Below are 27847 nucleotides of genomic sequence, written 5' to 3'. Positions count from 1 at the left end.
AGTTCTGAAGTAAACATTTTAAATAATAGATTATGAAATACATTAATATCATTATGAAGTAAACTTATATTTGAAATAACTCAAATATATCGATTAATAAGCAATTAATATATATAATTAATTATGAAATAAATACATCATATATAGAGAACTATGATTTCTCATGATTATATATATGCAATTATTTAAAATTGGCTTCTCAAGGTTGTTATCAAGCGCAAATCTAGAGAATGTATTGTTGTCAAGCGCCCTATGACAGGTAACTCTAGGCTCTCCTTAGGGTTGAGTTTAGGAGAGAAGTAAGGTATCTATCATATCCCTATTTTAAGATAGAATTTTAATAATAATTAGATAATACCATTCAGTAAATTAATAATGATAATAAAGTTATATTAAAATTAATACTAAAATATAAAAATAGGAAATTATTATTATTTAGTCTATATTTTCAATGAAATAGTATTCAATATGATATTTAAAATAATTAAAAAGTAATATAATCAAAATCAATAAATAAAGAAATTAAATAAAATACAAGAGACAATATTGTAGAAAGTAAGTTAACTTTCTAAATAGAATTTAATAATAAATAATAATAATCACAAATAAGTGAATAATTTTTTTAACATAAAATAGTATAAATTAACTAAATCTAATTAAAAATCAAGAGATATTTAACAAATAGACATGACTCCTTAAAATTGAGCTATAAAAGGGAAGAGAGCTTATTGTAGACAGGGATAAAAAGAGGAGGAGAAGATAGGAGTTCAAAAAGGTAAAAATGGAAGAGGAAAGTAATATGAAGACAATAAGGAAGTAACTTTTTGAAAAAGGTATCAATAATATTGATAGCATGTGAACCTTCGAAAGGGTCATAATTATGAATAGTTGCGACACTTCAAAAATGTTGTGATTATAAAGCATTGAAATTTTTCCAAAAGATTTTAGTTATGAAGTGTTGTGACTTTTCGAAAGGATTATAACCATGAAGTGTTGTGAATTTTCAAAAGATTTGTATTATGAAATGTTGTGACTCTTGGAAAAGAAGAAACAAAAAAGTATATTTTATCCTTTCCTTATAATTAGAAAAGGAAGAATTTTAAAAAGTAAATATAGAGGTGAGAGAATCTAGAAGGACTAATTCATTGAAGGGCTGACTAATGATAGAGCCACATGGATTAAGCAAAGAGGAAGGTAAGATAGGTATGTTTATAGATTATATTTATTTAATTATGATTATAAATTTATTTATATTTATGAATCATACTTGTGGATAATTTATCCATATGCATATGTATATGTAAAGATGTAATTCGAAATGATAACACACATGACTTAATGGTTAATGGTTTCAGATCAAAAGAGTCCTTTTTAGGGAAGAGAGTGATCTTAATATGGTTAATGGCTTAAGATCAAGAGAGTCTCTTTGGGAAGAGAGTGATCTTAATGTGGTTAATAGCTTAAGATCAAGAGAGTCCCTTTGTGAAGAGAGTGATCTTAATATGGTTATAAGGTCAGAATATTCCATAAATGTTAGCATATGCATATGTGTCAAGGGTCCTAGATAAAGAATGTCTCTTCTAGGAAGGACTTTAAAGGGAGCACTTCATAGAAGAATGAGGATCTAAGGATCCTCAATAGGGTTATTGATCTCGATGTGGAGATGTCTTTAGGTTGGGTTAGGATAGAGGGTAGAATAGTGAAATATATTTTATTGTTGTGTAAATTCTAACATTAGTTTTGTAAGTATTATTGTCCTTGCTAGTGGGGACATTACAGTATCAAACTTGAATATGCTAAGTAAAAATTGTATTATGGACTTGGATACTTATTTAGAAGCATTATTTGTGATACAAAGATAATATATGCTAAGTTAATTCTTTAACCACTCATTAACACAACCAACTGGATATGGAGTTTTCATAGGGGAAGGATATTTCAATCACTTTGGGTTAAATGAGTTTTAACATGGTGGAGAACATGAGGGAACCTTAAGTTGATTGTTTCTGTAGTCAAGTTACAATAGTTTACCATCTTTGGGGTTACTGATGAGGAGAGGATTAAGCAATTGAGGCTTATCTATTATAAGTCAATTATTGTTTCTAAATATGATAATGATAAGGAGTTGGAATTCTCTTAGTATGAAATAAACGTGACCCAAACCCTAACTGGGATATTTTTGATAAAATAAGAATCTACTGGGGGTCATTACATTAATGTCTTCATGGTTTATGGATGCACACCACTTGCATTGCAAGCTAGAGTTATTTTGACCACATTGGCAGTCACAGGCAAAATGATCCTATCCATTGCACTTTTGGAACTGGATCATTGGCCTTCCCTTTACATCAACTAGATATTGCTTCGTGTGCCACTATTTTTATTATTATTGTCACCTTGCCCATTGTTATGGTATTTACTAAGCTATGCGTTGGCACTAATAGACGATTTTGGTGGTGTGGAGGGTGGAATTGTCTCTTCTCTTAATGCAATGTGCACTTATGTACTTCTTGTCTTTGGGTTGTACGAGGATTCTTTGATAGAAAGTCTTGAGTACTTGATAGATGTCACAAAGCAAGTTCTTTAGACAATGGCTTTTTTATGACCTACCTTACACTCAATGCACCACACTCCTATGGTTTCCTTGGAGTTTTCTTTCTCCACCTTCGGTTCCTGCATCATGTGCAACATATCTCTACAAAAGGGTTCTATGGTTTTATATTTTCCATCCTTGCCAGTGTCATCCTTACTATCTTCATCACTGACTCTCTTCTTCTCTGATGATGTTTTGGCTTTACATTTAATTTCCATCACTCGATTATAAGCATCCGTGTATGAGCACATGGGTTTACCTTTAGTAAATTAGTGTTTCTTCAATCTGTCAACCAACTTGACCTCCATCTTACTAGTAACTCCTTGAGTATATGATTATGAGCCCCTACATTCTCATTCTTTCCTTGCTTAATATTATAGGTTTCAACATTGATCTTGTCATCTGCAAGGAGTTTGAATTTGTCCTCAAATGCCTTTTTCAAAATTCCAAGATTTTGTGTCCTTTTCATCCAATTGTGAGAACCAATCAATGTCTATTCCCTATGGTGTGGTAATGAATTCCCTTAGCTAGTAATATTTATCTACTTTCTTTCTTGCAAACCATATTATTTCACATCTTGCAATGCCACACTAGATCACTTGATCCATTGCCATGAAACTTATGGAGTTTCTATTTGTCCAGACCAAGTCTTGCCCAGGGTGTCACCATTCTGGAATAGTATATAAAGTGTACCAAGAATGTAATTGGTTTGTTTTGCTCTTGTCCATGCTTTGTTGCTTCTATAATGTCCCCTTTCTAGAGTGTTATTTAATGATAATAGGGATTTAACATATAACTAAATATTTAAATAATGGGAAAATACATACAATTAGACTAAGTAAACAATAATGCATTATAGTATATAACTATCTAAATTATAATTATAATAATGGAAGAGTATATTATAAACAACATTGCATATAATCTTAGTTGCCAATTCGGGTTTGCGACTCCTATTCGAGGATTCATGATTTTTTTTTACCAGCATGATTCGTAAGGTTTCATGAGTGTATATATATGCATTTTATATTAAAAAAGAAGAGAAATATACATAATTCTAAAACTAAATCATTTCATGCTATGAATCTAGGATGCTTGACCATACATCAATGCCAAATGTTAGAGATAAACATTATGATTCATCATTTGAAAGAAAATCATCATATCAAATTCACAAAACTTAGACTTATAGATCAATACTGTGGGAAATATGATTAAATAATCATGAAAGTGTTCTTAATCATCAAATGGATTGTCTAAAAACTGTGGATCAGTGGGGTCTTCACTAGCTGCAAATAATTCATCCTCCTTATCATTGGAACCATAACCAATTCCACTAGCAGTAGAGGGTACTGCGTCATCCTCCTCCTCATCTATATTAAGCAGTGTGGCTTCTAGCGAGATCCTCAATCGTCATATCCAAGTCAGCAAAGGTGCCACATCCCAAAGCTTCTCTGCCCCTTTCTTGTATTTTGGGTCCTTACGTGATAGAAGTTGCAAGCTGTTGTGCACAAACACCAAGTTTTCCTTTTTTGGAGCCCAATCAGTTACAATTCACTGAGTGGATAAAGGAGCATGCACTTTAATTCTTTTCAGCGATAAAATAGCTAGCGACCTAGAGAGAAAACAAACAAAGTTAAGTGTCAAAATATACATTGCAAGCTGCCAAAACAAATAAAAAATACTTACTTGTGATAGTATCTTTATTGCAAGAGGCCGTAGATACAAATAATTTTTCCCATAGAGGTACCACCATGTAATACCATCCATCCTCCTTTGATCATTCATAGCAATGGGATTTGAATCTTTTCCTGAGATGAATAACCCAAACTCCGGCCTAACATTTGCCCCACCTCTGGATCATTGAAGATCCTACTACATGCCCTCTTATATGCACTAGTGACATTAGCATCTCTATAAGGTGCCACTCTACCCAAGATAGCAAGTACCTTTGGGTTATAAATCTGTGGGAGAGGGCATAAGCTAGGAGATGCAAACGAGTAGTCATCTTGTTCCAACAACGAATGACAATTGCTTCCCCATTTCTATGAGGTGTCTGTGGGGTCATTTCCTCTCCTTTAAATTACCTAGGATATGAATAATAAATGATGTTCATGTAAGTTATCTTGATGGAAGTTATGTAAATTAAAACTTTTCAAATTTAGTTTAGATCTTAATAATAATAAACTTGGATAGAGGATTGTATTATAACTTACCACTTTGACTTTCTTCAACATGGTGTCCATGGCATCATAGATGTCCCCCAAGCATGGCTGATCCGTGTCAGCAAACCTAAGCATAAACATGATAAGATCAGTGAATTCTGATATGTATTCTACCCAAGTCCACCAATCATCATCCAATATCATTGCCTTGATCTTTTAGGCCCTTGTTGTATTGGATTGTTTCCAAATGCCTCATTTGCGAATCACTATTTGTGACAATGCTTCCTTCACCCTCACAAGTAGTCTAAGGATGATTGTGTGTGATGCAAAGTGGGTTTTGGCCACCTAAAGACATGTTTATAGTAAGTTAGTAACACATTTAATTATGTAAAACACTACATAAATTGTTATTTCATAAATGAAACTAAATAAATTGAGTTTTAAAATTTACCTTCAATAACTCCAAGTTGGAGTAAGTTCTGAAAATTGCTTGTGACATATGGTGGTTTATCACAATCATTTGAATCTCCTCACCCTCATATCTTTGCTTCACTCAATCTATTTGGGTGACAATGGCTTGCATCACCAAATTGAAGAAATGGATGGTGCATAGTGTCAAAAAGATGTAATCATATCTAGCCTCCACCAATGCACCCGAAGCCTACAAACTCTTGCATTGTCTGAAACCAATTTGGAAAACATTATCAGTACCCAATGTCTCTATGTAATCAATGAGAATTCAAGCAATAAATTTAGCATCTTTTACTTGCCCCTTAATGATTAACCACCTTCAAAAACATTGTCCCTTCGGGGGCCTTTGGGGGCCTTTGGGGGACAAAGCAATTCCAATTATATCAAACAATGGTTATTACAATCTCTCCATCCATCTGAGGCAATATACAGACTCGTTTGAACCGAAGAATCTATTATGGGTTTCAGTAGGGTCTCTACATTTTTTCTCTCATTGTCCAATAAGGTGCACTATTTATTGCTACCACCATCTCCCTCCAATAAGGTGATTTATCTAAGTTGAATGGAACACCATTTGCAAAGAGACAACTTCCAATATTTTCATCAGCTATATCTCTCAACACATTTTGAAAAGTCCTATCTAATCAGCCTCTCTTGCAGTTGTTGTGATGTGGTTCTTGTACATCATCATCATCATTCCTAGAAGGTATAGGCAAGAAAGGATGTCTAGAGGCTTGGTGAGTGGGTGGTTTTATTATTTTTTCCCATTAGAAGAACTTTGTTTAGTGGACTTTGTTTCCCTTTTGAAACTATTTTATCAGCATTTTCTTGTTCTTTTAAAACTATTGCTATTTGCCCAACTAGTAACCCTTTTCTTATCAAGCCCCTCACACATATTAATACCTCTACCTCGAGGGCCCAAGAAATGAAATTTGACTCTAGAGTAGGAGCTTCTATATTGTACTTGGCAAAAATTACATTTCCAAATGATCCCCCCACCTTTGCTACAATGTGTAATTCTTATAGTGTATCTCCATAAAGGAGATCCTTTGTCAAATTTCAAAATTTAAAGGTCCTTCCCCACCCATTGAGCTTTGACTACTCATTGTTGCTTGCAATCTATAACAAAAATAAATAAATACAAATTCTTCAAAACTTGTACAAAACATGGAATAAATTTGAAACTTTAGAAAAGCTTGAACAAAGAAGAAAAAACTAAAGAAATGGTTCAAATGCATACCTTCAACATTCAAATCTACCTTTAATCAAGAATTTATCACTCCACAATCAATCTTCTTGGTATTCAATTACTTCACATCAAACTTGCATGAATGAGAGAGCAAATGAGTCTAAATTGAGTTAGACAACAAGTATTGTTCTTCTGAAAGTGGAAAAGGTTCACATGGATTTTCCTTGTAAGATACTTGAGAAGGTTGGAGATACCTAGTGGGTTGATGTTACGCAAATATCTATTATTACCATTTATGTGATCTCTTTAAATGAATAGTTGATAGTAGATCATAACACTACAAGAAAAGGAAATAATTATACATCATTGACAACTCTTTCAAGAGGCAATTTAGCAAATTGATTGGAAGACTATAGTGGCTATCATTATCATTACTAACATATAAGCAATAATGATTTTTTAAGAGGTGATGATAGAGGACAAGATTTAAGAGTTTTTATGATGCCTTATGCTCAATATTTTTGGTGGGAGACATCAATTGTTGGTTGGGGTACTTTGGAGATGGCAACCGAAACCTTGTGCATCCAAACATTTTTGGGGACGTCTTCGGTACCTAGAGACATGTCTCTAGTACTGGGGGTATTCGAGATGCGTCTTATGGTGTAGGAGACGGATCCCCTGGTAACTATGTCCGAAACCCTTATACTTCAACAAGGGCACAAAATTTCAGAACTTTAGAAGTGTCAAAAAGACAACAAGAGAAAAGTAATATTCAATTGGATGCTTTACTCATCAAATGGGCTCATATTTATAATCTCCAAATGGCTCAAAGTTTCCCAAATGAACTTCACTTAAGAAGCTTCCCACACACAACATTAAAATATAATAAAGTGCCATTATAAATGTAATTGGTTTTGGCTCCGAAGATGACCTTTTCCACCATAACTTTATATTCTAACATGTAAGGCCATTGTTTCTTGTTCCCATGATTTATAACTTTTCGTCCCGGCTCCAACGAGCTTATGATACCGAGGCGACCAACAAAAAACACCAACAAAAATAGCAACCTTAGCGTATTTAGATGAATAATAATAACAATTCACCCATGTTGTGAAAACAACTAAACAAGCATCATAATCGAAATCTGACAACACCAAAGTGATCCTGATGATGAGAGATGACGAATGAACCCAACGGGGCAACTTACTATAAATAGACGCTCCCTCCAAAATTCTTGGAGCTCAAACTAGAATCCCAAAATAAAAACTAAGAGCATTCTCCAACTCAACAAAGCTCATCGGAAACAACAGATTGACTTACTATAAATAGTAAGTCCCTCAAACGGAGCCAAAGACACCATAGGCTGCTGGAAAACCTATAACCACACAAATGAGACACTCAAATCCCACTCTTAGCTCACGAGGGTCGTGATGGTGAACTGCAGGAACTTGCTTAAAATGCGGACATTACATCCCAGGAGATAGGTAGTCCATTGAGTGCTATCATAGTCAACTCTTTACTATCATAGATGTGACCAATTGTGGAGAGTTGGTTTCTTTATTTTGTTATTCTCATAAAGTATGAGGAGATAGTTTCTCCTTTATTCATATTTATATTAGAGAGTTGATTCTTTAGTGTAAGAAACCTGCTAGTGTTGTTGATCTCAAACATGTCTTCTAAGGCTTTGAACATATCATATGCAGAGTCTAATTTTGTGATAATAGTTAGTAGATGATTTTACATTCTGTCCACCACTAATTCCATCAGGCTGGTTTGGTCTTTTTCCCATTGACTATTTTTTTGTTATCTTCATTAGAACTAGGAGAATTTTCGACAATTGTTAATAGGTCATACTTTTTTTACTATTAGCATCATTTGTAGTTTCCAAGCTTCAAAATCCGAGGCACCTTCAAGTCTATCTTGAAGTCTGATGCCGTTTACCATCTTGAAAGGTGCAGTGATTTTCCAAAGATATTTATATTAATTTTCTTTAATAAAATCAGATCTGATGTTTTCCTCAGACCTGCTCTGATACCATGTTAAATTGATCCGATTTATTTGAATATATATATATTTGTTTACTATTCTGAATGCTTTTCTATAGATATTGTTCTTTTCAAAAACAATATTATACTGCTAGTTTCAATGATAGTCAAACAATATTGGTTGAGAAGTAAATTGCATTGAGAACTATACAAGACTGTATCTATGTATGTGTTCTGTATATGCTCTCATTGCAGGTTTTCCACCACACATATATGTGGATGTGGAGTGATGTCCATGATGCTACATGACTTCATCATGTAGTCACGACCCATCATGTAGTGACTGCCATGATACCTTAATATATTATGTTTTCCAAACATAGTAATGCAGTAAACACTGTTGAAAAAACAATCGACTAATCAGCCTATTAATATGATTATCATGCAATCGGTCATTTTCAAATTTAATTTGATTAATATCTATTGAGAATGATAATTATTATATATATGTGGTGGCATTGTTTATCGAGGCTGGGCAACTGCTAGAGCCGATGGTTTGCAAAAAATGGAGACCTGTGCAAAATTGCCAATTTGCTGTGCTCATCTACTTGGCTGCAGCATATAAGAAACAGGTCTCATTTCCATTTCTGATTTAATTTGTTAATTGCTGTTGTATGAATGTGGTAATTAATAAATTTGCAAGTGAAATTCCAAGTTTCGTTAGCAGTGGGAGTTATTGCATTTAGTTTCAGTCTTTAATTCATGCTTTATATGCTTCCCAAAAATGACAAAGACACAAAAAGAAAATAAAGCATCATTGCATTCATCAGCATTGCCAGTAGAAACAACTTGGGCTTTTTACAGGACATTACATTTTTGATGGTGAAACCCTGCCAAATTTACAGCTGGTTGTCCCTGTTTACTACTAATCTTAGGAAACTACCACATTTCGATGAAATAGAAGTTTGTACCTGTATAACACATTGTATAGTGGACAAAATGAGAGATGGTTTGGAGATCTCAATCCTAATTTCTGGGTAAAGAACCTTTATTGTGACAATTGCTATAAAAGATTTTCATTTTTTACATTGCTTCTATTTGTAACATTTTGTTAAAAGTCAATATATGGGATGACTTTTAATAGTGTTACAGCTGGTTATGCCTGTTTACTACTAATCTTAAGAAACTACAAAATAGTAGTTTGCACCTGTATAACACATTGTGTAGTGGACAAAATGAGAGATGGTTTTGATATCTCAATTCCAATTACTCAGTAAAGAACTTTTAATTTGACAATTTTAATTAAAGATTTTCATTATTTACATTGCTTCTATTTTGAAACTTTATGTTAAAAGTCAATATATGGGAAGACTTTCAATAGTGCGATCTTGTTATTCTTGTCCATTCAAATGCATCTTGTCCTTTTCAGGTTTTATGGCTTCAAGGAAAGTTGAGTGATGCTGAGGTTCTTATTCGAGATTCTATTAGAATTTTGGAGGTATTTTTCTTCTGCAATATGAATGAGAATAAATATCATTAGTGGTTAGGTGAAGCCATCTTATATTTACATAATGCTTATATTTATTTCCCAGGAATAAAGTTCTTTTCGTGCAAAGCATATTTATTGTGGAACACATAACTTACAGGGCCTGGTTTATGCATTGTGCATTGTAGGAAGGAAAGTTTGGCCATTCTCAGATAATAATAAAGCGTATGGGTCATCTTGCTCAGGTATGGAACAAGTGAAACCTTTTTTTTTTTCTGGTATTAAAAGCATGAATTTGTGATTCTATTAATTCCTTTTTTTTTTCAGATCAAACAACAAAATGGTTGTTTGTCAAAAGTTTAAAACCTAGGATCTCTTTAATAACACTGTTTTGTCAGCTCATAAATCCAATTTTATGAAGTCTCGAAAAGAGACAAAATTGCAAAATGCATTCTTATAGGATCATTTATGATAATTAACCATAAGAAATATGAGGATGTTAATGACATCCAGCAAGGTGATACCAAAATGTGATGTAGTGCTGTGGATTAGCATCAATACATTAAACCAGATGTACTATGACTCATAATTATAGTTTAGTTGGCATTGCTGAGTATTCTTGATGAAATCTGAGGCCGCAAGTGAATGAAGAGAAACAAAGGTTACAAACACATCACATGGTGATACAGAAAGTTTTCCACGGCAGACTACTAAATGGGAGTCAGCATCTAAACAGTATTGAGAAGTAACCTTCAAAGGGTACTGCCAATACCTCGTGACAGTCATTGTAGATGACTCCTAAACATCGCAAGACTTAGCTGAGTTGATAGGTCTTGACATAGATAATGGATGGTCAACCCCATCAAATAAAGGAGATTCACTAATCAACTACCATCGATCATAATTAGGATGTGATTAAGACTTGTGGTTACATTGGTGATTAATCTATCAAGAACTGATTATGTGAAGGTGCAATCTTTTGGAAGAAAGAAGACACGTCCTTTGAACGTCTTAGAGACACATACATTCGCTGAAGAAGATATACAGATTGCTGGAAGACTATCACTTCCATAGCATGGAATACATATTATCTCGTTCTTTTTTGATTCTCTTGGATATGCTTTGTTAAGACCCAACAATCTAAACAGTTTTTCTAGTTGCAAGCACATCAAGCCCTGATTAGAGACAACACGTTTGGCAGCACAGAAGAACTGTATATATATCAGGCATGGCTTTGAGAATCATTGCATGTAAATAAAGATTACATCAGAAACAACAATATTATCGCTGAAAGGGATAACTGTTGTACATTTCATTGCATACATTAAGGAGCATAAAAGACATAATAACTCGATCGCTATAAGCTATTACATTGGATCATCTTGCACATATAGATTGTCATATCAGACACAGCAGAGCCATATTCTAAATATATTCATAATATCAATTCACTTTAGTGTACATATTATTGTATGAATTGGAAATAGCTCTGACTGATTTTGGATATTATTCGTGAAATGATTTATTATAATCTTGAAATTATCTATTTGTATATTATAAACGGTGAGATCAAAACTGTGTTTATAAACTGTCAAGTTAGTTGCACTGTAGTTCCAGGAAGCTTTAAAGGGGACATTACAATCTCTTATCATGAAAATTCTTGCACTACAAGTCAACTGTCATCGAATGAGACAAAACAAATTTGTTGCTGGATATTAAATTATAACTTCCCTGGGATGTTGCAGAAGAAAAATCCAATAGTTGATTGTTTCTTTTGCATGGTGGCAGTGATATGGTTGGGCCACTGCCATAGTATAATAGTTTTTTCTTGAAGGAAAATATTTTTAAATACAATTTTCAATTTTCTGGTGTTCACATGTTAGTGTAGTTCATTTCTACTGATTGCATTATGCATATTTCTGTTTAAATTATCCTTTTCTTGCAATATGCATACTTGATAAAGGGGAATCTGCTCTCTGTGCATATACAGCATTATATGTTGACGTTGTAATAAAATGTTTAAGAGTTCCATTACACAATTCAGCTAACATGATAATTGACTGGATATATGACTGTTTGAATTTACTGCCCGATTTTTTGTACATATTGATTTTGTTAACTCTGTTGTATGTAGATACTCTTAGACATGAACCAACCTAAAGAAGCTGAGAATTTGCAACGGAAGATATTGCATATTTTGGAAGTGTCAAAGGTCTCTCTCTCTATCTCTCTCTGTCTCCGAGACATAACTTTTTTGCTTTTTATGATAGGATGACTTTAGATTAGTTGGGTACAATGGGCAGACATCTCATAGGTCTGCAGCCACACTTGGCATACATGTAATTATGTTGCCCTAGGTTTTATTTTAATTTAATATATTACAGAGGCTGAGTAAATAAATGATGCCTTGCACTCATTCTTTGTCTACAGATGATTACTGTAACTTGAACACCTGTCTACTGTCTTTGCTTTGTGTATAAATTGGTTAATTTGTTTTAAATAAATGAACATATATAAGATGAAGTTAAGCAACACAGGTAGGCATGTTTTACGTAGAGCATAGTGCCAACATAGTTAGGAAAAAAAGAATAACATGGATCCAATGCAAAATTGATAATTGTAAATCTGAGCGAAGAAATGATTACTTGGGAGGGTGCATTGACTTGAATATACAAGCTGGATTGTGTTTTTGTGAACAAAGAACTTTGTTTTGAAAGAGCTGCTCCTGGCAAGAGGCCTTTGCAGTTAGTGTACAATATCTACTGTTATGTTTGATAATATTGGCTATCGTACAATACATTAATTGAATTTTTTGTCACTCTTGGGTAGTTATAAGTGTTTGTTTATTGACGGTTGAGTTCCTCTTGGCAACTTTTGAGTCCTTTAAATATATTGTGTATCATCAGGGAAGGTAATATGGTGTCAGCTGACCATCTTTGGTCTCCTCCTCTGTAGTAATTTCATGAGAAAATCAAGACATATTTTACTCCTGTGTTTCGCATTACTGTTTTCTTTAATAATACTTCATGTATTTAATTTATCAGCTATAGCAGTAAACAACCTTATAGAACAGTTTTCACCAGCAGCAAACAACCTGGGATATCTGGGAATTTGTGATTTTTGGCTTAACAGGTCAACATATCTTTTCTCAGACAAGCCCCAAATAAAAAGTCAACTTCTGAAGAGGACAACTAATATTCGCAAGATACAACTACATGAAATCCTCCAAAAATACACTTAATCCAGGAAACAGTAAATGATACTGAAAACTGTCATCTCACATTTTTTAGTGAGATCAATAACAGTTTTCTCATGTGATAAATTTGTTGTACTTAAATGCAACTTGGCTTAAAATGATTGGACTACTGCCAATATCAACTCTTATTCCTTTGTGCAAACTAGAAAATAGATCAATAATCAAAAGATAATCTAAGAGTCTAAGAAAGCCTTATACAAAGATACGTAATTTTGCACAGTAAATTCCTAACTAGAATTTACAAGTTCACACAAGCTGTAGAATAATATCTAGATATACAAACAATCATTGTATCACCAAAAATAGAATAATGGTGGCTGAGAAATTCTGGCTGTGTGGGATTTTGGGAAACATTTGGATTAGTCTGAGCTCAAGGAATGTTCCAGCCGACTTTGGAAAATAAAGAAAACATAACTTCTACAATGGCCTTGTTCATCTTTAGGAACATTGTGTCTTCGGTAGAAAGGTGTTTCACTTCGAAAAATATCATCTTTCGAAGCATGTAGGACGAGTTTGGGAACAACCACGACATAAGCACCATATGGAACAAAAGCTAAGAAACAAGTTGAATTAGACATCCAGCAGAGTCTAAGCATGGTGATGTGGACTAAAAAGGACACTTGGCTTTGTCTTTTGTCTAATTTACTCATTTTGTGAATCCAATTTGTTTGTTTACATTGTATGCTTTGGCATAGATATTCTTATTCCTTTTGGCAGCCAGTTATCCTCCTCTTGGGATGTATAATGTTAGTTTTCCCATCTTTAAGGCCATTTCTTCTGTCCTATTTTGGGAAGCACAAGGGCTGAAGCTATTAACTTTTGGAAAACATTCTTTTCCTGGTTGCATGCCTGTTAACCCTCAATGAGTGATGACTTAGTTTCATGGATAGGCATTTCTTTGTGGACACTATCTATTGGAAGTTGTGTAGATGATTGAGAATTTCTAGTTGGTGGAGAAAATGATGAACCATTGTCTTGGACAAGGCAGAAGTGTATTTGATCAAGAATAAAAAGCAACAATTGGTAGTTACGATGATTATTCTAAGAGAATAAAGCTGTCAATTGGCAAAGCAAACATGAGGAATGCAAAGTAGGGAAAGGAGTTGCTTGGGACAAATAGAGAGAAGGAATTAGGAATTATGAGAGGCCTAGCCAAGGAAGGATTAAAAACCCATGGGAGATTGTTATGTGATATTTTCTCCAAGTAAAGATATGAAATAATCCTTTTAGAATTAAAAAGGGAGATGAAAAATAAAGGATAGTATAATCCTTTGATTAGAAAATGATTAACAAAGAATGCTGATCAAAGGCTTTCTTTAAAGAGAGGAATAATTATATTTATGAAAGGATAAATAAAGGTAACTATTCAAAATGGTATGATGGTTTAGGAACCACCCTTTAAAATGTTAAATGTCATTTATGTGAGACATGGAAGTGACATGGAGATACTCAAGGAAGAAGAATAAGGTGGTGGTTTGGTGAGCTATGGACATTAGATTCGGGGTATACAGCACCAATACCAATATGAATGCTGCCCAGCTCTAAAACTCTCAATATGGATGCCCAATATAAAATTGAGAAGCTCCAGAACAATTCACTATACAACAACAATGAATTGGAATGCTCAATTCAGCTTGAGAGCACAAATTCAATTGTTTTAGAACAACAACAATTGATGCACAATTCAGGAGGAATCAGTCCTCAAGAAAATTCACAACCTCAAAACCCTCACAAGAAAATATCAAAAAAACTATAGACAACAATTAATTCCCTTCTCCCAAAGCATTTATTTTATAATAAATAAAGATGGCTTATTCAAGACACCTTTCACTTAAAAGCCCCTTTGCTTTATACTTTGTTAGTCATTGTCCAACATGTACGGTCTTTATACTATGTCATACGGTCTGCCCTTTATTCCCTTTCACCGTATGCTGCTTTGTTGTCTACTCACATCTACCATACGGCCATTTTGCTGTACACCGTACAGTTTTTCCACCTGTTGTCTCCACTTCCTTCACGCTATATGGTTCATACACTTTTACTTTTGTTTCTTTTTCTTGGCCGTATGGTGTCTATAACTTTTTTTTTTGTTCTCTTTTTAAAAAAAAATAAAAAAATCAATTGTTTGTCGACAGGGGACTATTCCCTTCATGATAGATTTTTAACTTTGACCCATTCACCATGTCCGGTACTTCCTTTTCGTCAAGCGTCCATAACTTCATCACCCATAATGGCCATTTTGTCTTTTGCAACCCTCTAACTGATCGTATGGAAATGCCTTCTTCATTCTTCCACTAATCTTGCAAGGACCATACAACCACTTCTTTCAACTCTTGGGTGTACGATCCAAACTTCTCTTTCTTGGTCGTATGGCTTTTGCAGTTTTCACTTTCATGTATGTTGATAATGTACAGTGCTTGATGTTTTCTTTCCTTGAGCCATACGGTCATATGGAATATCTTCATATGGCCGCTTCCATGTCTTTTTGTTCTAATTGCTCCTTTGTATGATGTATGGTACTCTCTTCCTCCCAATAATGCTCTTATATGTCTGTACAACACTATGTTTATCTTCTGTCGTACAGAAGGCCGTACGGTGCTTTCTCCTTCATATATAGATTCATTGTAAGAGTAACTTGAAAGACACAAAAATTAAAAATCAAGCTTTATTACAAGTTACAAATATATACCGAGAAATATAACAATTGGAAACCCTAGATGATAAAAGATTTTGATAATATAGTATATAATTTTGGAGATGGTATGATCAATGTAAGTGGTTACGTTATTCATCTTACCATATTAATTATCTACTCTAGAATTTACATCTTACAAATGATCTTAACTTTAAAATTAAATCTGTCAAATCCACTGCTAGTATATACTTAACTCGAAGAAAAGTGATGGTCTAAACTGAAAATGTTGCCCTTGAAATCGCTTACAAGCATATTTGGGAACAAATTATAAGTTTGGATGACATTTTTTTGAAGGTCTGGGGACAACACAATAGTTTTGGAACTTCTTGTTGTAAATTGAGCTAGGTGGGTAGGGATGGAGAAAGGCATCTAGTCGGCTTGTGAAGAAAACATTTATTTTAATGAATAAATGAACAAACAAAAAATAGTATTATTTTTCTTCGGGTAGGTGTGTGATCTATAGGTGTGAGAAGTTACTAGGTAGATCTGTGTTTTGCTGGAGACCCTTGCCTAGATTGCATCAATAGCCTAGTTTTTAGGCGCATTCTATTTTCTTAGATAGCCTCAACAAATGTTGCATAAAAATATTGACAATACAAATTCATTCAAATTAGCTAGTATTTGTACACAATGTCATTTATATAATTATATTTTCCATTTGTAAGAAAGTGCTAATATCATTGAAGAAAAACACTCCTTATAGGAAAATTACATATGATAGCTGCAAAGGTGAAGTTGAGTATGAAAAATTATATATATAATATAGAAATTGAAATGTTTTTTTTTAGATAGCCTATCTTTTCTGTTCTGAGGCCATTAGATACGTGACTGCAGAAGTCAAGGGGAACAAGTTAGAAGATCAAAGTTTCAAACTATGAAGTACATGTTTTTGTTAAACAAGGACAAACAAAAACTTCCTTACACAACATTATCGTAGATGAATTCATGAAATTATATCTTTCAAATTGTCACCAATCAATGTTCCATGCAACATATCATGGCTCCTCAATATTACATGATTAATTTGTAATGACCCCAACTGATTGAGAAACACCAAATTGCTTTACATTTCAGACGTTTGACATTTTGTCATACACTTTGCATGAAACCTCTATCTCATTTTCGTTTATTTTCAGATTGCATTTTCTTGCGTGAAATGATATAAAATGAAGTTTAAATGCTAGCAACTAGTTATTAAGAAATCCAAGGAAATAATTGAAACACCAATACAATCCCTTTTGAACATTTGAACGCATACATATCATTTTTACATGTAAAACATGCATCTACAACCAGTTAGCATTTTCACAAACACTTAGCATGCAATCAATTTAATTGACTGTGAGCAGTTTAGTTATGACATTGCATCAAACACTTGGAGTGCATTTCTATCTTCCCCACATTTTCACAAACACTTGGCATGCAATCAATTTAATTGACTGTGAGCAGTTTAATTATGACATTGCATCAAACACTTGGAGTGCATTCCTATCTTCTCCCCAACTAATCAAAACATTCTACAGAGACAGATACTAAATTTTGCACACATTTAATTTCAGAATTATAATGGAATTAATTCATTAAGAGTGGCCTATACTTGAGAACTTGACGCAATTGAGATGGTTCATTTGTCTTTGTGTTTTCTATTGTAGATTTGTGGCTCGTTTCTCCTAACATGCAACTCCCCTTACATATTTGAATCGTAAGGGTGCTTTCCAATGGATTGCTTAGACATAGCAGTGCTTTGAAAAGTTCTAGATTATCATGATTTCGTGCTTTGTTAGCTTTGTCAAATTTCTTGAGGCCCTTTGATTTGCATTGTGATGCTTCTCAAGAGGAATTACCATAGCCTTATACTAGGATTGACATCTCATAACTTTTGAGAGCAAGAAGTTACTGGGATTAGGGAGATCATTTAGTATCTACGATAAGGTAATGTTGGCCGTAATGCATGCTTTGGACAAATTCAGGTAGTATTTAGTGTGCAACAAATTTTGCTTTAAGATTGATCATAATAGCCTGATACATTTTCTTGGACAGAGGGACTTGAACGAGAGGAAGCAAAAATGAGTCAGCAAGCTGCAGTCATATGATTTTGACATCTTCTACATCAACAAGACGCAAAATGTTGTTGCAGATGCCCTTTCAAGGAGGCCTCACCTATGTGTAGTTATTGAGATTGCTGATGACTAGAGGCACTTGATTATTTCCGAGTATGCCAGGGATTAGTGGGCTTCGAGTGTTATTGATGACAATATTTAGGATGGTATACTCTTGCAAATGAGTTGATAATCTACAAGGGGAAGATATATATGGTTTCAAGCTCAGTTGTCTGTGAGATTATCCTTCGAGCATTCCATGACTCTCCCATGGCCAATCATCCATGGTTCTTCAAGACATATAGACAGGTAGAGGAGAGGTTCACTTGGAAGGGTTTGAAGAGAGGTGTTCAATGCTATGTGCAAGAGTGTTCTATTTCTCAGCAGAACAAATGAGAGCACACCTACCCTGCTGGGTTGTTGCAGCCACACCCTATTCCTGAGAGGAAGTGGGAGAGTTTATCCATGGACTTTATTGTCGGCTTACCTAAAGCCCAAGGAAAGGACTACATTTTTGTGGTAGTGGACGGGCTCACAAAGTACGCCCATTTCTTCCCTGTCACCACTACCTGTTTAGTTGTTCAACTGGCCAAGTTGTTCTTCCAAGAAATACTTAGGTTGCAGGGTTTACCCCGGACCATAGTGAGTGATTGTGAAAGCAGGTTTGTTATACTCTTGCAAATGAGTTGATAATCTAGAAGGGGAGGATATATTTGGTTCTAGGGTCAGGAGTATGTGAGATTATCCTTCGAGCATTCTATGACTCTCCCATGGCTGGTCATCCAGGGTTCTTCAAGACATATAGACTGGTATAGGAGAGGTTCACTTGGAAGGGTTTGAAGAGAGATGTTCAATGATATGTGCAAGAGTGTTCTATTTCTTAGCAGAGCAAATAGGAGCACACCTACCATGCTGGGTTGTTGCAGCCACTCCTTATTCCCAAGAGGAAGTGGGAGAGTATAACCATGGACTTTATTATCGACTCACCTAAAGCCCAAGGCAAGGACTACATTTATGTGGTAGTGGACAGGCTCAAAAAGTATGCTCATTTCTTCCCTGTCACCACTACCTATTCAACTGTTCAGCTGGCTAAGTTGTTATTCCAAGAAATATTTAGGTTTGCATGGTTTACCTCGCACCATAGTGAGTGATTGTGAAAGTAGGTTTATGAGTCAGTTTTAGTAGGAGATTTTCAGGTTATGTGGGACAAAGTTGACTCCTAGCACCAATTATCACACAGATGGATGGTCAAACTGAGTATGCAAATTAATGGGTTGAGGGTTATCTGTGGAACTATATTTCTTCTCAGTTCAAGGCTTGGGTGAAGTGGATCTATTTGTGTGAATACTGTATAACTTAACTCACCATATGACCATTCAGATGTCTCCCTTCAGAGCTTTATATGGATATGATTCTCCTAGTTTTATGGAGTTGTTGTGCAATGATAGAAAAGTTTCGAGTGTAGGTGATATGTTACAGGATAGCTAGGATATTGTGACATCCTTGAGGGATAACATACAAAGAGCACAAAATCAGCATAGGCTGATCAGCGGAGGATAACTCACTCCTTTCAGGTGGGCGGTATGGTTTATTTGATGTTATTGTTGTATCGATAGTCTTCTATTAGAAGAGTGGAGTAAAAACTCAAGATCCTCGTAGGCCTATTATTGTGATCCTCGTAGGCTCATTATTGTGGATAGAGGATCTTTTGAGGCAATTGCTTGGCCTGGGAGGGCCTTATCTTCCCCACAATTTAGTAAGCTATAGGTTGGTCTTCCTTTGGCTCAAATTGGACTTTTTTTGGGCTTAGTTTTGTGTACTTACTATTTTTGGTAAGTTGGGTGTTGTTAGAGGTGGACCTTTTCTATTTTTGGAAAGTGCATTTGGTCACATGGAGAAATAATAGGTATGACTCCTATTGTAGACGACATATCTAAATGATGAGTACTTTGGGAGTTATCATAATTTTAGTGACCAAATTATAATTAGTTTATTAAATGACTTATGATAAAGTTATAATTTAACTTTATAATTTCACTTGAGAGTTGGGTTATCATTGGAAAGAGCTATTTATTAATTAGTTAAGCCAAGTCAAGTGAAAGAATCTAATGGAAGCTTTTAATTAATGTTGTTGTTTACAGTACGGGTAAAATAAATCAACGCATACAGACAATGGAAACACGAACAGCAAAACTCCGTACATTATTCACATATGCTAGAACATTACATTATGCTTATGATTGATGATTGCAATGATCTCTCGGAGGGGGTATAAATACTATCCGAAGAACCTTCCTGAAGGAGTCCGTCGGCTACATACAATATGTCCGCTACAAAGTATTTACCGACGACGTCGGCTACAATGTACAAAATCTCCGGCGACAACCAAGTCAACTGACATCATCCCCCCAAAAAGAATAGTTGTCTTTTGACGACTAACAAAAGAGGAGACAACCCACTTACGACGAAATGAAAAATAGTAGAGAGAAGGTGGTGCCCCTGAAGAATGCTGCTGTCAACGCAACTCATAGACCTGCACCATCCGGATGCTCAAATCCTTCTGAATCCATGAGTTAACCTCGACGGCCTCCTTCAAAAGAAGCGTCGCATCCATAGCCTGTGTCTTTATCAATTGAAATTCCTGTTCTGCTGCATCCTTATCCTGCACAGCCGCTTCCTTATCCCTCAACAGTGCTGCCCACTCAGCTGCTCATGTTGCCTGCTGGCTGGCCAAATCCGTCGCTAACTTCTCTATAGCCTCCTTCTCAACCGCTAGAGCTCTCTTGGCTGCAATCCTGTCCGCTGCCCTGTCTGCCTCCACGTGCCTGTGAGCATAATAAACCTCTTTATACAGTCCCACAATCTCATGCGCCAACTTCTCTAGCAGAGTGTTGCGCGGCCCCAACTCTGGCTTGGTAGCCCAATTTGCCAACATCTCCGATGTCTCAACTGCTGGCCAACCTCTCTCCTCAAAACATGAACGGAATCGTGGTGGGTGTATCCCCTTGATGTAAGCTCGAACCAAATGACACTCTCTTTCGCCGAGTCATAGCCTGCAATGCCACATTGTGTCCCTTCATTAGCGCAACCTTCATAGCCTTGAGGTAGTCCTTGCACCTGTCCTCATCTGACCCATAATCCTCCTTTGCAAAACCCGCCATTGTCCATTCTGCATTACTATTCTCTTCTTCGTCTGCGGGGACCATGCCCACATCTGGTCCGGCCTCCTTTGCTCTTGGCGCAACCTCGGCCTGTGGCACCCCTACCTCCTGAGGCTCTCGTGCTGTAGCTGATACTCCTAGATGCTTGGGGGACTGAATGGATGGACCAACCTCGACAGGGATGAGTCGGAACTACTGTCTCAAGAAAGCACTGACTCTATCCATCACCTCTGGCTGCTCTGACTGTGTGGGCTCCATGCTCTCCTCCTGCTGTGCTGGCTGGACTGACTGGACTGTCTATACTAGCTTGGCAGCTGCTAACAAGGAAGACGAAACGGTGACAATTGCATCACAGTCAATCACATCCAAGCAAACTTGGGGCTCAGGCTCAGGCGCTGGCAACTCTACCCTCTGTGAGATTGGCTCCACTGGTACAACTGGAGCAATATTTGCCTAGACCGTGGAGAAAGTAACACTTGGAGTGGTTGTCGGTGCAATAACATCTGTCGTCAGTTGGTCGCCCTCAGCCACTGCCCGTGGGACATCTGCTATCGCCGGTGGGGTCATCACGACTGGTGCACGATGCTGACCAAAAGGAGGAATGTGTGAAGTGGAAGCAGACAAGTGCGCTGAAGTTGACAATTGCGGCGAGGTGAAAAATGTGGGCTCACTATCTGCTGGTTCATTGCCAACCTTTGCAGAAGTACTCTCTTCCTCATACTTTGCCCCGCTCCTCTCTGAAGTCTCCTGTCCATTGTCAGTGTCCCTGTGAGCCGCCTGTAATCCTTGAAATACCTTCTTTTGTCCCGTTGCTATCCCACCAGTGTCCAGATGTCTCCAATAAAATATCGGAGGCTCTCCCTGTAACAACTTTTCTTGAGGTGGTGCCTCAAAATCATCCATGGATATCTAATTAACTGCTGCCTCTAGAAATAAGCCAATTGCATGATGTGGCATAAAGAATGTGCGATGCTGGAGTGTCATGAACTCCTCCATCCTGTCAGCAAGAACTGTAGCCCAATCATACACCGTGCCATTCATGATGCCATTCATGAATACTATCTGCAACAACGCTATATCTGAAGCCCGGGTTGCCCCTGTCAGCTTGCTTTTGATAACGTCCATAATGCACCTCTAGTGGCCTTCTTGAATAAGATCCCGTCGAAGTCCTCTTCATTTAGACCCTTTTATTACTGACTCCATCTCCTCCGATGTAAGATCGCGGCCCACTAATCGAATCCAGTGTTCCTTCCATTCTTGAGAGAGCTTGTGATTCTTGATTTCCAACTTCTTACCTCCAGGACTAGGAATGCCAAAAACCCTCGTAAAATGCCTAGTTTTAAAGGAAATTGTCATCTGATGCTTTTTGTACAAGAATGTGCTGGTTCTGTTGTGCCGATTATATGCTTCTATCATGGTCCTCAAAATTGATTCAAATAATCGGATAGAAAAAACTGGAAGCTGGATGGGCCAATGCACGTGTGCCTGTATCAAAATTTGATTAACCAGGTTGGCGTTTGAAGTTTCCTGCCACCACTTCCGACATTCGCTGCCATTGAGTCCCTCAAATTGGACAGTGAGATGAGTGAGTTCTGTTGGCTCTTGATTTAACAGTGTTTTAATAACCAAGTATACAGAGTAAGATTGCATCTATGGGCAACTATCTCCAATAATGGACACAATTTACCAAGACCCTGGGCCAACTATAAGGCTAGACCCTTCATCTTCTTCAGGCTCTGCAAAACCTAGGCGGGTGGACCTATAGATTCTTTGTATGGTACCAGTTATCAAAGCATACATTGAATCTAATGTAAAGCAGAGAAAAACCCCTACATCTTCTATACTTAACCAGAATCACAAGCATGAAATAGTTAAGAACATAACTCATGAAACTGGCAAGCTAAGTGCGGGTTAACATTGAATAGCTTTCAACATAAAAGGGAAAATTGATTTAATATGTTGATAACAGCAAGACCCAAGTATGAGCAATAGAACTTAATGATCCTATCTCTGACCAGTGCCTTATCTATTGGGTAATTAAAATGAATTACAATAGTACATCTCCTAGAAACCTCTGACATAATTCCTACATCAAGATCCCTGATCTATCTTTCACCTTGTGAATAGACATCTGCTTCATATTTGAATCTCATACTTAGACAATCCTTTCATGAAATCAGTGAACCTTGTGATAAACACCAAGCAATTACATGGCTCTTTGTTCCATAAGCAAGGTACTTCAATCACATACATCACTAAATGAGATGCACCCTAATCTATGGTCTTTGATAAAAAACTAGAAAAGATTACAGATCCACAAACAGGAGACAAGATTCAAACTGAATTTGAAACCATTGCTGCTCTTTATTTGCTTTCCTTGAAACCAAATACATGAAATGTACAGAAATTAACTCATAAATCACCTAACAGACCAGAACTATCTGCATAAAACATAAAATGTTGCTCAATACAACAAAAAAATGCTGGGTGTGTGGCTTTTACAGCCTGAGCAAAGCTCCAAGAACTAGAAATGAAAAACCAACCAACAACCTTTTTTCAGAGAAGAAGAAAGAATAAATATGGAGAAGACAATTCCCGGATCTAATTTGCAATTGACATGTGTCCCTTTAGAAATCCTTCCCAAGAAGATCAAAAACCTCTTTCTAACTTCTCCTTCTAACTGAAAATCAAATCCCCATCATTTTACCTCTCAAAGGCATCAAAATATCTCAGAAATCTGATGATGAAAGGATGTAACTGATTTTGGTGTTGAAATGAACTCGGTAAAAGTAACAAATTAGTTGAAAATGGCTTGTAGGATGCAAGAAAACTGTTTAAGCTTGATTTTCCTCACATTCAGATTCCAAAATGTCTTCAAAACTGCCATGTAACTGATTTTGATCATCAATGAAGAAATCTGCTCATTCCACTGCCAATACCCTGGAAAACACAAATTGACTTACAACACGAACTAGTGAATACGTGTGCATAAACTAACTCCATATTTGAAAAATTCAAGTTCTCCTGGTTCCGGTGGTATATTGGAGCGTCTGTTTCGATTAAAAATCGCCCTAGTTATGCCCTTCTGAAGTTTAGGTCCCATTTACAGTTGCATGACATTTTTGCAAAATTTAAAACCTCTTACAATAGTTTGAACTATATTAAAAGTCTGAGAATTTTATGTAAATGCCCTGCACGTGAAACTAGAAAACAAATGAAAATAAACTTTTCATTTGAGACCTTTGAATTTTCCCAGCCCTTCCAATCCAGGTTAAACTTAGTTTGACCAACCTGGATGTGTCATCTTTTGATTGGCTGCCTTATTGCTCCGTCATCGCTCAGTCACTGCCCAGTCACCCCTACCTTGTCATTGCTGTCGGGACCCGCTGCCACGTGTGGCGAGATAGCGAGGACCACCAGATGTGCCATGTGGCACGATCTCCTTCATTTGTCTGGATCTCACCACATCACCTCCTGCTCATTGCCACTTGGCGCGATCTAATTCGTTGCTCTGTAATGGAAACGGGACCCACGGGCTTATTTGATTCTCGCTGGATTTCGGAGCTTTTTGGCGACCTCGCTATTTCGCTAGCCGAGATTTCCAAGATTTTCCGGCTAGCGAGGTAGTGACTGCTGGATTTCTGGATTTTTCCAGTCGAATTTGAATTTTCCGGCGAACTTGAATTTTTTGGCAATGTTTTGGATTTTGTGTCAAAATTTAACATAGGTGTCCTACCAGCTGGCTGACCACGAGCCCATGCACGTGAGCTGGCTTTCACAAAAGCCTCCTGTCTTAAGACAGTAAGCCTACTGTGTGGAATTGTATTTAAAGAATATAAAACTCTTTAACCCACCCAATGTGGGACTAAAGGCCTTACCATTTTGCTGCTCTGCACTTCCTTGCCTGTGGCTTTAAACACTGCCTTGTCTTACTTACATTTTGGCATGGTCTTCCTTTGTATATTGCCATGGATTATGTTTTGCTGTGGGAGGTCCCAGCTCCTCACGTGATTAAAAGCTCTATAAAGAAAGTCATTTGTCACATGTTGTTGGTTGTGGAAATATTCAAACATGGAGAAATTTGCATTCTCCTTGGTCACCATGACTTAATGATTCTGTGGTTAAATCTCTGGTCAAAAGATTTGATGGATACTCTGAAAAATCTGCATTAACCCCAAAGATAGACTCATCCTGTTTTAATGGATGCCCAAATTTAGGCTAGGTCCAGTACTTGGTAGAAATTATTTCATTTCAATGTTTGGAAGACTTGGGAAATCCATAGAGAATGTTTACCATCCAGATTTCATGAATTAATGGATTTAAAATTATAATCCATTAATGTATAAGAGTTAATGGTCATATATAAATAATCTCCCAGGCTGCTCTCTATGCGTGGAGATCTTCCATTGCATTCAGCTTTCTCACACATAACCAAGATGGAGTGATTCTTAGTTGTATAACCAATATGTGAAGCTTCCCATTGTAAGAAATGCAAAACATTTTCCATTATCTTTTGTTTCATTTGTAATTTCTGCTCTTTTGATTTGCCTCTATAACTTTGCATTCCTCTGTTGCATTGCTGGCTCATTCTTTATGATTATTAATGCCAAATTGAATTAGCCAGCATTTGATGACCTTTTGCATACCTTAAATCAATTGATTTAATGGCTTCTCAAAACATAGTAAATCCTTTTTCTGTTGCATTATAGATGAAGTCCCCATTTTAATTTTGAGCACTGACAATTAAAACTCATCACTTCTTACCTGCAAACTGTGAATTTGTGTCTGGAGGCCCGCTAGCTGGGCTTAAAAACTGACTCAATCAAATAGTTAGGCCACAAAAATTGGCACGAGTGTTCAATCCTACACACTCTATCATATTGCAAATTTTCAGCCCATGATGAACTCTCAGTCAGGAGATTTTAATTGCCGAACATCCATACTTCAATTAACCTGCAGGCAAACAATGTTAAAAAACATATACTGGGCTCGGGTTCGGCATTATAAAATTGGGTTATTGATCACTTGGGATTCTGAAAACTAGGATATAAGTTCTTTGCCATGAGGAGAATATAATTCTATGGTTTAGGCTCATGACGAATCACAGGATGCATTTGACGAATTTTCAAAAATAGGCACTTGGAAATTTTGAACTGGAAAATGCGTCAAAAAGTGTTTTTTGGCAAATGTACAGACATATGAAAGTATGTAAATGGATTTGTCATGACTTGGGAATTGGCATACTTCAAGGATTTTTAGGAGACAACACAATGATATAATCCATTTAGGCTCACCAATCACAGGATCAAAGTTATAATTTGCCGAACAGGGGTACGGATCAATCAGGATACCTTAGCCGTAACAAAACAATGCAAACTAGGTTTTTAATCATGTTAGCAAACTGACCAAAAGGATTCATTATGATCTCAAAATTGGAACATATGAAGTGTTTGACCCCTGGAACATCATGCAAAAAGAATTTCTTCATTTGGGTCAACTGGGTCAAAGATATGACTGGTCGAACAGGGCTTCCCAAAATAACTAGACAAATGCACAAAACAGTAAATGACTAACTTTGAGGGGTTCAAAACCTAGTCAAACGGATTCAAAACAACTTGAAACTTGGAACGTAGGTTCTCTGGTATGCATATTAAACATCCTCAAAGCGGTGAGTCATGACACAATTCTGGGTGCGAGATTTTAAGGTGCAAACACAGCCTCTTGTCGCTGTTTGTCACTTCGGTGAAAGTGCAGATTTAACAATTGCTCAAAACGGGATCTTACAAAATAGCTCAGAATCTCAATTTTTCTTCATGGAACGCTTAGACAAGTTGAATATAGGGTGTTAGAAACATTAAACACCTTAGGGGGCTCAAATGGACAGTCGGGTACATAGGCATTAAAAAGCGTTTATAGGGCTTAAAATTTCTCAACGGTGCTCAAAATCAGGGCCACAATTTTGAGCGCCAACAAGTTCCTCCTTGACTTTCTGTTTCTTGTTGTTGGAAGCCGATGGCCCAGCAACTCTGATTCCAAATGCCAAAACCCTTGCATTCTTCTCCATAGTTGTCTTCAGCTGGTTCTTCCACTGCTTTCGTTTCCCAGTCGATTCTATGCAATAATGGCTTTTTTCTCCTTATATAACATATGGTTCCCCCCTTTGCATGCAGGCCAAACAATTGAAGTGCTAGCTAAATAACCATCTGTGGAAGAATTAAATACACTCCACACAATACCTTCTGTGGGAGAAAAAAAAAGTAGCCACGGGAGAGCTTCAATCCAAGGGGAATAGAAGATGTCCTTGGAGATGATGTGAAGCCGTGGGAAGAGAAGATCGAGCACGGAAAGTGGTGGACTTTTAAGAGAAAAGGTGAAGCTGTAGCCCATTGGCTATGTGACAATGGCGAGAGTTGTCATCACTACTGACATGAATTTGTCTTTCCCACTACTACTATCGAGACGACATCTGTGGAAGGGCAGTTGTTCGATTGAAGGGCTTGGCACGCAGATTTCCACACTAAACTCATCTTGATGTCTATTCTGCTCGATGATTGACTCAAGGTCTAAAATTCATCAATGATATACTGGCTGTTTCATGCAGGAAAATGCACAAAGAACTCTAAAGTTGGCCTGCCGTCCTGGTGTAGCTTCATCAAAATCTCTATGTGATAGTGGAAATGGAGTCGATCATCCAATAGATCCGCTGGGAGAGGTCACAGACCCGCTGGCAAGCCTTTCGTAGCAAAT

The 27847-nt window shown here is 36.5% G+C and overlaps 1 protein-coding gene across 2 annotated transcripts in view; it reads left to right on the top strand.

Annotated features, from left to right (window-relative positions):
* Positions 1-27847, top strand: part of LOC149542262 (Tetratricopeptide repeat (TPR)-like superfamily protein) — a 361357-nt gene that overhangs the window by 170732 nt on the left and 162778 nt on the right. For both annotated transcript variants that reach the window (XM_089797253.1, XM_089797252.1), the window contains 3 exons: positions 9833-9901; positions 10078-10134; positions 12024-12101. In XM_089797253.1, coding sequence (XP_089653379.1) covers positions 9833-9901; positions 10078-10134; positions 12024-12101 — 204 coding nt within the window. The remainder of the gene's footprint in view (positions 1-9832; positions 9902-10077; positions 10135-12023; positions 12102-27847) is intronic.

The sequence above is a fragment of the Cupressus sempervirens genome, chromosome 8 (assembly GCF_028749045.1).
Source record: "Cupressus sempervirens isolate cs-2001-9-10 chromosome 8, ASM2874904v1, whole genome shotgun sequence".
Lineage (NCBI taxonomy): Eukaryota > Viridiplantae > Streptophyta > Pinopsida > Cupressales > Cupressaceae > Cupressus > Cupressus sempervirens.
The sequence above is the reverse complement of the archived record's forward strand: the minus strand, read 5'-3'. Positions and strand labels throughout refer to the sequence as shown.